The sequence below is a fragment of the Aptenodytes patagonicus genome, chromosome 1, assembly GCF_965638725.1.
Source record: "Aptenodytes patagonicus chromosome 1, bAptPat1.pri.cur, whole genome shotgun sequence".
In the NCBI taxonomy this organism is placed as follows: Eukaryota; Metazoa; Chordata; class Aves; order Sphenisciformes; family Spheniscidae; genus Aptenodytes; species Aptenodytes patagonicus.
The window spans coordinates 82,444,579-82,457,367 of NC_134949.1; the positions used below are offsets into that span (position 1 = coordinate 82,444,579).

The 12,789-nt window shown below is 37.2% G+C and overlaps 1 protein-coding gene across 1 annotated transcript; it reads right to left on the reverse strand.

Annotated features, from left to right (window-relative positions):
- Positions 1-1,642: 1,642 nt before the first annotated feature.
- MANSC4 (MANSC domain containing 4) lies at positions 1,643-12,789 on the reverse strand. Its single transcript, XM_076344966.1, has 4 exons — positions 12,565-12,789; positions 9,354-10,417; positions 4,331-4,465; positions 1,643-3,332 (listed from the first exon to the last, which is right to left on the reverse strand). The coding sequence occupies exons 2-4, from the start codon at positions 9,580-9,582 to the stop codon at positions 2,644-2,646; spliced, it is 1,053 nt and encodes a 350-aa protein (XP_076201081.1). The 5' UTR covers positions 9,583-10,417; positions 12,565-12,789; the 3' UTR covers positions 1,643-2,643.

The following is a 12,789-nucleotide window of genomic DNA, read 5'->3' on the forward strand; positions in this document are numbered from 1 at the left end:
TTTTCCCTGGTTACGTGATTTTAAAAATTATGGGGAGAAAAAAATAATTTAAAAAGCACTTTCATTGCAAATTGATGTGACAATGCTGGCTGAAGTGTTTTGTGGGAGAATCCTATGACAAAATGTGCTTGTCATCAGTACTGAGCGAGATGAAAAGTACCACAACTTGACTTGGAGCATGTCGTTAATCAGTTTGTTTACTTAATATATTTGATCAGGTTGTCATGATGTGTGAAGTATCTGAATGTTATCTGTGGTAGAGATCAAAATGTGAACGTTGCAAATTTTCATTTTCTGATTAAGACTTTGTAGATGGAAATCAGTTACACCTGCTTGTGTCTTTAACAGAAAGGTACTTCACTGAGCCATGAACATTTCCTTCAGAATTTGGTTGGTAGAGCACTGTACAAAGAGGAACCTGAACCACTGGGTCTGCAGCTCCTAGCCTAAAAAAGGTCATACTGCCGGTCTCAGCGCACATCACCATTTCCAGTGCAAGATGTGGCGAAAGGATATAAAGCACATCCCAGTAATCTACAGGTTGAGAAACCGAGTTCCTCCTCTGACATACATGTGCCTTTGTTTCCTAATGAAATGAATCAGACCTGAGACTTTTCCATTTTGGGGTCAGATCCATGAAGATTACCCTAAGACGATGAGCACATGAGAAATATGTTCTTTATTTACAGTATCACCGCATTCATCCCTTGATACAATATAGGGTATCTTGGTTCCTTTCTCCTAGTTCCTTCCCTTTTGGTGTTAAAAACCTGGAAAAGAATACATGTCAACTTCCTCTAACTCAGAAGACCCCTTGGGGTCTCATCATTCTTAGCTGAAATTTTTAGTGATAGTTAAACTATGTGCTAGATTCAGCCATGTGATGAATTAGAAAAGTGCAATTTGATGATAAAAGCTTGTTGAAATTTAAAGTACATCATGCAGTAGGTACATCTCTAGAGTTTGTATCACTTTACATATAAGCATAGAACTGCCCTTAAAAACAAATCATACCTAATTCTAATTTTTCTAGCTAAAATAGAAGGAATTTCTTCTGTGTTATTTCAACTGATTAAATAACCCCACTCCTTTAAAATGTTCTTATCCTGTGTCAGTCTCTCTTCCGTTACGTATAAATTAGCATACAAGGCCCATCAAATACTATAAACGAGAGGTTTTTTACATTTCAGTTTTTTAAGCTACGGTGCTGATCAGTGTGGGTTAAAATATAATTTGAGAGGTCTTTTCCTCTGAAACCAACCTGCTCAACTGTAATTAGGTATTCATGTGGCCTTAGAACCTCATCACTGTAGTCTTTGAACATTGCATGAATCTTACCAGTTTTAAAATAATTTTCTGCCACATAGACATGTGACAATAAGTTTTATTTTTATTGTTTCCTTTTTTAACATTTACATTTGTCTGGGAAATAGAAACTTCTTACAGCAAGTGAAGAAAGTGAGAAACTCTGAGACGTCAACAAGAAGAAGAACAATCCTGGTTACTGTTGAAAATGTTTGCTTTGCTAAGCAAACTTCCTGAGTAAGGTAAGGCAAGGAAATACCTTGCTACGTTGTTGATCTAGTCACTTGATTTATGTTCAGGAGGAGCACTTTTATGAATAGAGTATACAGGACGAGGAAACAAAAAAAGGATTTTTTATTATAAAGCTGACTTCTAGAGCTTTCAAAACATTTTGTCTATTCCCGTGCAACATACATTAAGTGACTATTCCTATTTTAAAAAGCTAATGACATAAAGGATAAATATGAGTAGGCAAGAAAAAGCAAGTCAAGGTGGACAACACAGATTGATGCTGGTTGCAAGGCATGAACAAATGTTAGCCACCTTTGTGTTTTCCTGCGCCAGTAACAGAATGGATTTGTCAATGCACTGCAGAGCAAGTAAGTTTACAAAGGCAGTTGAAGTCTTCTGGAGGGGCTTGAAAAACATTTGAAGTCATTGTTACCAGAAGAGTGAAGTGAGAAGTGGGGAGGAAGTAAAGCATAAAGATTGAATGATCAGATGTTTGGGTATGAGTTAATGGAATTCAGTAGTTTTGGGGACTTGGGTTGTTTTTGGTGTTTTTCTTCGAAGAAGTAAAGAGTGCTGGCTGAATTGTTTTGTCTCAATATTAGGGATAAATGGGGAAAAAAGGTGAATCTAGAACTTAGTTGCAGAAAAATGGACAGTTTTTATAGAAAAAACTAGATCTGAGGCAATTAAAGGATGATTAGAGTTAAATGATTTTATGATACTATAAAGCTTCAGTCAGTTTTACTGATTGCACTCTACACTTAATTTTCTCAGGTTAGTTCAAAGTCAGTGGAAGGAATACGTACAGCTGCAGTGAATCTGCTCTCTTAAGTTAGGGTATACTGTTTGTTAGGCATTAGTCTGGGTCAGATTATGAACCAAATGTGCTCTAACACCTCTAAGCATATAGTGGGAGCTATAAGTGTGTACTTCTTACCTAAAGAGGTGGGGGAATTGTGTTTCATCTGTCAAGAATTAAATTACAATCGCAAGATTCTGAAACCATCAGTGAAAAAATTATCTTTGATTCTTTAAGAGAAATAAGCTGGTATATATGGTTCAGTTTTTAAAAGCTGGTTGTTCCAAAATAAAGATGATGACAGTATTTTACAAATTACCTTTGACAGTAGTGTATTTTATGAATTGTCTCGACATTATTCTTCTTCTCCTTATGGGCTTATACTGACCTCTCCTATTTCTGCAACGCCCTGCTGTGAAAGCAACAGTACAACAGCAAAGGAAGATGAGAGAAGAGCAAAGAACAACAGGAATCAACCAGACACCCAAAGCTGCAGCTTCCCAAGCAGGTGCCTCATTATCCGAAGTATAATTCTTACCACTGTAGCCTTTGGTTTCATTTAAGTGTTGTTTACTGCTGTTCAGACGAGGAGGAGTGGGCATGTGGGATAATACCTCGGCAGACTTGGATATCGAAGGTGAGGGTACGGTCTTTTTGTCCGAGCTGGTGATTGACTTAGTGTTTACTGAAGTTATGCTTGTCCTCTTAGCAAAATGATCATCCAGTGGAAAAGTTTCTGCCCTGGAATAAGGGGTAACTTCAGGTTTTTTGACCATCAGGCTTGTACTGGAGGTATAAGTGTTTGCTGTTAAGCCGTGGCTAGTGGTAGAAGATGGAGCTTGGAGCAGAAGAGAACTTGACGTGGCATTATGATGCTGGCACCTTTCCCACTCAGTGGCCTTTGTGCTGTTTTGCCTTCCATACTTATTCAGTGAGGAGTGAGTATTTGGCTCTTTGGATGTCAGTTTTTCAAAAATAAGAAGATCTGGATCAATGCCTATTAAATCATAAACAATGTTAGTTTATGTGATAAAAGCTCATCTGCACACCCACAAAAGGAGTACACGGAGACAATGGCAGGTCAGGGAGCCCAAATAATACCCATCAACACCTTCTGGACTGGGGGTGTCACTGCCTAGGGTTATGGGACACCTTATGGGATGCAAGGGAAGTGCATTTTTGGATTGCACAGGACTTACTATGGGATGCTTAGGGAAGGAACCAAAGGTGAGGAAAGGGAGGGATCTAGGCTACTGGAGAGTAGGGGAGTCCCGGCCAGCTCTGTGTGCATGTGTGACAGTCTGCACCAGCAACTGGAGGGGGGCTGCACCCTTGGGGGTTCGTACGTCTGGGTGCCAGCAACGGGGAGACTGGGGTCCAGGGGCAGCTACTGGGCAGAATGAGCATCTGAGCCCAGCTGCTGGGGGGATCCGCATTGCACATATGTGTATATATGTATCTTCACTAGCAGGTCTCCATCCTGTGCAGCCAGAGAAAGCAGGATGCGGCTCTTGGTGCTGCCTGTGTTCACGTGTCTCCTTTATGCATATGTCTGTGTAACCTGTGTGGCTGGCTGTGTATATATGTATACTTGTGGTATGTACGTGTGCTCTTTGTGCACGTGCCTAGTGGGAATGCATTTTCAGCCTTGCTACTGGTTGGATCTGGGGACATGGAGCAGTGGGCAGCCTCACCTCTCAGTCTCTCAGATCTGGTATGGTATTTTCCCCAAACATAGTATTGATTAGGTACTCAGAGCATGAATCTTGAAAGCAGGGTGTATCTTCAAGGTCCTTTCTCAAATATTGAATGGAAGAAAGGGGGGAAGTATTCTTAGAAGTAGGTGCATTAATGAAAAAGGAAGTGTGTCTTATGCTTTTTTAGCATTGCATGTTACTTCAGAAGATTTTTTACCATAGCAAATGACCTAGTATAATTTTAGCATTTCCTATAGTTGCTATGTTTTCAGCCTTTATAAATGAAATGCCGATTTACCTGATGTGATGTTGTACAAAATGACATTGATTCTAGCCTTTAGTATGCAACTTTCCAATGCTGGGCAAGACACGTGCAGGCAATTCGTATTCTCATGAATAGCTCCGTGGTAGAACACTGCCAGATTGCAGGAAACTGTAATACAAAAAGAATAAAGTTGAGCTTATCAGCATAATGAACATTGCATTTTGCATGTTATTACATTATTTAACATCAGAAGATCATTAATACTGGGCAGCTCCATAGAACTTTAAATCTGTGGTTCTCTCATTATCGTGCAAACTAATTAAGCACGTAGTCAGTAAAGTAGAACTACTTACAACTATATTCTTATTTTAAGAAGAAGGAACAGAATAGCCATCTGAATTCTAAACGTGTCTCTGATAAAATGAAATCATATGCTTTAGCTTGTAGTCCTCCTACCAGTTGCCTTCCTTCACGTCTCAGCTTCAGTGAGTGGACCATTTCTAAAAGTAAAGTTATCAAGGAAGACAACTTTGAGATGTTTGCTCTATTGTAATATACCTGTCTACTTGAAACTGGACTGCAACCATTCATTCCACCCAGACTATTAAAAAAAAATCATCCTGAACTACAAGAAGTAAGTGACATCCTGCCCCGCTGCCAGTTCTCAAGCGTTTTCCTTGTTTGCCTTTGGGCTATTGTATTTCTGTGAATACAGTAGTTTAGACAGTTCTTTATTTATGTTTGGAGGTTCAGTTCTATCTTCTCACATCAGAAATCAGGGCGAAAGTAATAATGAAAAAATGCCTGAACAACTTGTCACTGAAACCCAATTTTCAAAAGTATATAGAAGCCTGAATCCTAATGGTTTAAGATTTAGATAGAAAATATATGATGATTACTTATGCTTAGAGTGACACTATATAAAAAGCAAGAAAGATTCTTCTTTCAGAGTTTTACAGGACATCAAAATCGCAAGTCAAAATATCAAGTCAAAAGTTAATTTTATTTTATATCAATGTGCTTGGAGCAGGTTCAATGTTAGGTTTTGTTTTAGTGGTACGAAGTTTTGGAGGTTTTATTTATTCTATTTTACCTGTCTTGAATGTAATCTCCATACCTGAGCTAATACAGCTATCTGCAATTAAAAAAAGTATTGGCAGGGCAGGGGACACATTCAATAGCAGAAAATACTGTAAATTATTAAAACAGCTAAGGAGAACTTTTCTGATACTGATTCTGACTCTCAAGCTTTGCACTTCAGAAAGTTGTAGCATACCTTCTGACTCTAAATTGGACAGTTTGTGTATGAAATAAGCTTTTAAGATAAGATCTGTATTTGTTAATGTAACTGTCTAGAACATGTGAATTAATAGGGCTGAAGAGTTGCTTCAGGCAAACAATTCTAAAATAATTCTGTGATTTTTTTTTTTTTAAATATTGGAAAAGCATTTTAGTTACAGTATATTCGTATAACACCCTTACGAAAAAGCTTTATTTTACATAAATTGTTAGGAAACTACCTAGCTTTATAAAGGTATTCTATTTACTTAGGTATTTATTCCAAACATTTTCCTCATATTTGCAAGTAATGAAAATCATTTGTAATACTTCTGCAATGAACAACAGAAAAAAATTGTGCAACTCTTCCTACCTTATATGTAGTTAAAAAACCAATAAAATCCCTAACCTATCTACAAATGAGAAAAGGAAGAAAATACACTAAACCCATGCTTACTGTCTTTTCTGTATTACTTGTATATTTTCAGTCAGTAGCCTCAGTACTGCATCATATATTAACACAGTAAACATGCACCTTGAAAATAGTTTTTTCCGTCATAATGAACTTACCTGCCCTAAGAGAGTAACATTATTTTCAAAAAATGTATACAATTAATTAAATAAAAATGTGCAATGAAAATGCACTCTGTCTGTCTGAACAATACAAATTCAGCAGCTCTATGGAAGAAAAAATCATGGCAGAAGTTCTGTTACAGAATTGTCTTGTGTTTTTTAGCTACTTACATACAAAGATCAAGGTTGTCTGCCTAGCTGAAACGAAAACAGCAATATTTGCAAGTAAAACTGAGATCCTAAACAGTAATGATAGCAAGGTAAAGCTAAATCAAAGGTGATAATCACCAAGTTTTCTTTCACTGATATAATTTTCATGTCCTATATCTACCTCTAGTTAGGCTTTATCAGTTTTGAGTTATTTGTCATAGGAACTCGAGCTTAGAGTAGATATTTATGAAAGTAAGACTGGTACAAAGATGCTTATGATTATCAAAACAATAGAAGAACATAGTTTGTGGGAGACAAAATTATAATCTTACAGGGATTATACAAAGCTCTGGCTTTATTATTTACCAATTGGTTTACATTTTTCTTTGAAAGATTATAAACATTTCATAGACTCATAGAATCACAGAATGGTTTGGGTTGGAAGGGACCTTAAACATCATCTAGCTCCAACCCCCCTGCCGTGGGCAGGGACACCTTCCACTAGATCAGGTTGCTCAGAGCCCCGTCCAACCTGGCCTTGAACACTTCCAGGGATGGGGCATCCACAACTTCTCTGGGCAACCTGTTCCAGTGCCTCACCACCCTCATGGTAAAAAATTTCTTCCTTATGTCCAATCTAAACCTACCCTCTTTCAGTTTAAATCTGTTACCCCTTGTCCTATCACTACATTTAGCCAGTATGTAACTATTTTGATGTATTTCCTGAGGACTACAGGCATTTCTACAGGTGACATATAAAAAACATTGGCTTCTACAGACAAAGGAATTTAAAATCCAGTGACTATTTTTAAGAAAATAATTCTGAATATAGAAATAGTTCTAGGCATCAGTAAACATTTTGCATCATTTTTAGCATAAGTTAACAGTTTAAAAGACAAAGCCCTTCAAATATTGCTGTGAAATATCTATGTAGTACTTGCTTTTCTGGGATATCTTTTGTTCAAGGATTCTTAAACACTCTGCAAACACTAACAATGTGGTATTATTGAAGTCATTGTTTGAAAAATCACAATTTTCAGATGTTTGTTCAAATTGGTAATTTTTCTTTCAACAGGAAACTGTTATTCACTTGCATCACATGTAGCAGTATGTACCCTTGCCTTTAGACCCAGGTATACAATGTTCTGGATTTTGTCAAAGAATGGATGCTTTGTGCTAATAGTATACTTTATGTTTGTTTTTCAGTGTGATACATGAGTACTATGCAAGTTTCTGGTATAGAGACTATCTTATTTAAGAATATATGACACCTGAAAATACATGTGTTTTTTTGAAGGGAGGAGTGAAATCTTCCAAGTTTGTGCAGATTTCTGTTGTCATTAGAAACTCTGGGGTTTAGCACAACATAATTATAAATGTTTTTCATTCTAATGATTACTTTGCAAGCTTTATGAAAATATCATTAAGTAGTAGAAAAAAGTATCTCATCTGAAGAACTTGGCTTCTGTGGATATATTCTCTTTGGGATCCGTGATGGATTTTATTGCATAACATCGGGTAAGAAAAATAAGTCACAAACCTGTTTTTTTGTAAGGAAGGATAGTTCTTTGGTCAGGAAGAATACTTTAAAAGCATGCTATAAGGTATTTTGCATTGGTTTGAGGAGATATAAACAAATATTTTATTGCCTGTTTTTAAATTATTTCAAAATTTCTTTTTATCTTGTAAGATTAGCTTTCAGTAACTGTGCTACTACTGAGAATCCAGCAAAGAAATTTCTCTTACCAACCTTCTTATCAACATTTCTTGAAATCTTAATTAGGACATTTATTGGCAATAGTATTTGTGGTAGTGACTACATCTGTCTCTTCGGGATTATAAGGAAACCACAAGCTGATTTAAAGCGTATCTTCGAAATGCCATCTAATGTCGCTATTTTAGTTAAGATTGTAATAAATTTGTGCTTGACTATGTAACATTATAAAAATGAGATTCCAAGTTACCATTACTTATCTCTGTAAGGTATCCAGTCCCATGTTCTGTGAGAAAAAGTTTGTTGTCCAAATAGGAAAAACATTGCTATATATACATTGAAATGTATATAACTGTTCTTTCCTCACAATATTTAAGACAGAAGTTGACTCTTCCTGGGAATGCTGCTGGCAGTTACATTAGTTACATCAGTCTCAGGTTGTCAAGGTCATATTTTTGCTCATAATTCAAAATTTCATCAAAATTTATATTGACTGTTTTTAGTAACTGGCACCTCACTTTCATCCTCTATATCCAAAAACCTTTCAAATCTTGTGAGTTTTGCAGTCAAATTTAGGCACCACGGACACGCACTTCACGTACACTCCTGAAATATACTCCTATAGTGTACCAGTGCAGTGTGATACAGAGAAAGTATAGTCTTGGGCTTAGGAAAAGCAATGATTTTTCTTATTTTTATTCTGAGTCTGAGTTTACAAGGCTAGGGAAAAGGGGCTGCTGTCTGAATAACTGCTATTATTTATTGCTATAACTTTATTGTTCATATTAACGTTATACCTGGGTTGCACCAGAAACATGGTGTAAACACCGAACAAGAGAGTGCTCTCTCCAAGAAAATTAATATTCTTGTATTTCAGAGAAGGACATATTGTCCTTCGCTCCCCTTTCCCCTTCACCATGTCCTAGTCTAGTACTATACTCCATGAAGAAGGGTCCTGTTGAAATCAGTGTCACTGATTTTTCTCTGCAGGAGTAGATGGTGATGGATACTGAGGAGTTATTGTTTCAGTGTTAGCATTGCCCACAAGCTTTGTAACAGAGATCTAAAATTTCAAAGCAGACCCTAAGATTTTCATGTGTTTCCAGCGTGGTCTTCTAAAAAATTCATATTATCAAGTTCCTTTCTATAGGACTGAAGATGGGGGAACAGTTACAATGTGCCTCTGCTTTCCTGCCTCAAAAAATAGATATATCCCATTTTTTTGCATTATTTCTTCTTCATATAAAGGAATGTTTATATAAAAATTACCCAAAATGTTTTTCCTCATACATCATGATGCAAATTTTAATGTATGCCACAATCTTGATAATAAACACTCACCATTCCTCAGAAGGCAGCAGGTTCTGCTGCACTGTTGGGGTGAGACTTCTGCATAAATCTTCAGCACCTGGGCTCCCCTCTTCTGCGATTCCTGCAGGTCAATCAGAAGACCCGGGAAACGTCGGATCCAGCAGTTTTTGTAAAACGTAGTGGGTAAGCAGAGAGAGTCTGACTCCACAGCCAAACCCAGGACCAACAGCACTTCTGCTATTGCCACCAGCAGAACCATCTCTTCAATGTAATGGGCTTAGTCAGTGCGCTTTCTCCTCCACGGATGCACTAAAGTTTGGACCAGCATTTTAAGAGACAATTTCTTGGGTGGTGAGGATACTGCCAATTCTGCCAGGGACATGAGCCAGGGGATTATTTTTTCCAAACAATTCCCATGATGCTGTTTGGGCAGCTGCTGGAAGGAAGCAGCCATTTTATGAGCTACATATGATTATAATAGTTACTATTGTTGTTCTCTAACTTAATTTTTTGGAGACAGTTTTTGGGAGACAACAGGCACAGGTTGCTTTTAGTCATTCAGTGAACTTGTTTCCGTGGTCCCAAGTTTGTGTTTCTTGTCCTTCTAAGACCAAACTAGGCAGACAGCCTTAATACGTGATGAATAATGGTAAGCTCAGCATATTGTTTCACCTCAGCCCTGAAAGTATGCGGTACAGTCACTTGAGAGCAGGTAGGTCTGTCACTTTGTTCAGGCACACTATTACACTCAACACAGGAGAAAGAGGTCAGTTTAGTTTCGTAACGCTTTTTGAATTATCTGGTGGCTGCAAATATAGTTTCCTTCTTTACTAACGAACTGAACTATCTAATTCTGTCTGCCAGCCAGAGGTGGAAATTTGTTCCTCTTCCTTACTCTGTTTTGGTTGCAAGAATAATACGATTTCATTTGCAAAGATCTCGGAATAGATGAGTATTACTGGAGAAGGCTGTGACCTACATTCATCTCCGGACTAGGTGGGTAATCAAAAGTCCTGCCCCTAATCTTCCATCGTTTTAGGAATATTGAACAGTCTGTATGGGTTCTTCTGCTTATGTTTAAGCTTGGAAAAGGCCTGTGAGAGTGCAAGAAAGAAAATATAGTTGGCATATAGGGAGGCAATTTTTCAAGCACCTGGTCTGAAACCTGAAACTCCCAAGTGTTTTGTTTCTTAAAAGGACCCAGTCTGATCCCTGATTCCCACTTCTATATGCCTTTCATACAGAAAGGCTCTAAAATATTACAATACATGAGTTCATTTAAACTCAACGGACTATACAGTGAGGTTGAGAGAATTAGGTAGAAACACGGTTGTCTGCAATAAAAATTGTGTTGAATGTACAAAAATATTTGAGAAGGCATTTTTTTCCCTCAAGATTAGAATCAAGGAATTTTCCCAGTCCTACATGAAGTATAGATCAGTGACGGTGCAGGGCAGGAAGCCTCAAACTCGTTTTAATTCTTTACTCATTATAGCTGGTGTTTGTTTTGCAAAACGAGGCCCCCAGTTTGGAAATGAGCCGACATGTATACAATTTTGTTCCTTACAGAGCTCCTTAGAAGGAAGTAGAGCTCAGAGCGGGTTGACTCCTGTTGATCCAATAGCAAGACCAAGGCATTTATTTATTCCGTGGAACTACTGGCTATAATTAGGAAGATTCCAAATAAATGTCTGTTTTTACACAGATTGCATGTCTGTTGTGGGGAATACATGAATTAAATTGTAAGAAAGAGCGTAAGTGGGTAATTCTTTAAGCCTCTGTCCTGAAAACCAGCTCTTGGTACTTGTGTTCTTTTATTTAGTTTTGGTTGTTTGATGCGCTTTATTTTCATCTCTGTGTGAAAATCACTACTTAAAACCTTAAGTATGTTTCAATACACCTGTTAGTTTGCATTCAGTGGACTGCACAGGGATGTTTTTAGGCAGTTATCTACCATTGCCACAAGCACTATTGACAGTCTATTTTTCTAATTTTTTTGTTTCAGCTTTCCAAATATTCCAAGGCATCACTTGATATGGGACACACTCAGAATTTTGAAAGATATGCCTGTATTTTGGCATTACTTCCAGCATTTAGTATGAATTTTGGATCTATTTTGTTCTGTAAGACTTGCATGCAAAAATGTTGATTCCTGATTGCTTTCCTCACTCCTACTCTTCCCATATCTCCAAGAAGAAAAATCTAGAAGATTCTGAATAACTCGGGGAAGCATGGAACAAGAAGATTAAACTGATACAAAACAAGTATTTATATTGGATAAAGCTGAATATGTCTTTAGTCTATTGAAATAAATAGGATTATTTGCATGAACAAAAAATTAGATATAATAGGTGGCTTTAATAGTATATGTATTTGTAGTTACATAAAGATTACACTGTCTCAGCTCCTCTGTTTTTATACGTTTGATGCCTTGCAAAATGTATGTGTAAATTACAAATACGTTTACTTCTTCCCTTCCAGGGAAAAAAAAATAAAGGACTAGGCCTGTGACCTACTTCCGTTAGACGGACCTGAAATACCATACCTGTTTTTCAATTTCAGTGGGGCTCTGTCCAGACATTAAGATAAAGTGCGAGACTGGATGTGAACACACCTGAGCATCTAAGCATCTTTCAGACCATTCAATAAGTCTTTCTCTGTTTTGAATAAAGTAACAAATTCTTAAGTACGTTACTTCCATTGAGGCAGTCACCAAACACAGTGAGTGCTCACTGTGCATAATGTTTAATTATGTATTTGCAAAATTGGGCTTGGGTAACCAGTCATGTTTTGTACAGATCTATATGTTTTCAATGTATATTTTAAATCTCTTTTCCTGTTTGCCACTGTTTGTTAATAGACATGTTGCTAGTCTTTCTTAGCACGTTCATGTTTTTATTCTGTTCTTCTGCTGTGTGCTTCAACCAAGCAACCTTTTTTCCTTTTCATTACTTGTCATTCTTTCCCCCTTCTCTGTTTCTGAGTAAATTACAAAAGCAGGAATAGCTGCAGGGAAACTTTTTATTTAATGAAATATAAAGAGATTGAAATAAATAAATAAATGGCTGCTTTACGCAATTTCCTTTAAAAACCGAAAAGTTCTCTCTCTTAAATTTCAGAGTCTTCTGCCAGCTTCCCCATAATTTCACTTTGCCTTTTCTATGGGAAATGCATATATATAATTTAATGCTGAAGTTTTAAATCACAAACGTTTTGCAAGAAGGGAATACCCGAATCTTACCTGCAAGCCAGTGACCGACTGTTCCATGTGCTCTGCAAGGAGGGATCAAGAGCCTTTTACTGTTAGTAAGGAGTCTCTGGCCAGTACCAGACCAGCACTTCATGTTGTTTAGTAATTCTTTTCATCGGTCTTCCTGGAAAACAAAAAGGCAGTTGCCTGTTTTCTGTGAGAACATGGATGTCTTTGCAGACCTTTTGGTAAAAGAGATATAAACGTACCTGCCAC

Excerpts from the sequence above, each read along its gene's own strand:
- MANSC4 (XM_076344966.1), bottom strand. The coding sequence starts at position 9,582 with ATGGTTCTGCTGGTGGCAATAGCAGAAGTGCTGTTGGTCCTGGGTTTG. Across the intron at positions 4,466-9,353 it reads CTGCTGCCTTCTGAGGAATG|TTTCCTGCAATCTGGCAGTG; the intron begins GTGAGTGTTTAT and ends TTTGTATTACAG. Across the intron at positions 3,333-4,330 it reads TTTGTACAACATCACATCAG|GCATTGATCCAGATCTTCTT; the intron begins GTAAATCGGCAT and ends ATGATTTAATAG.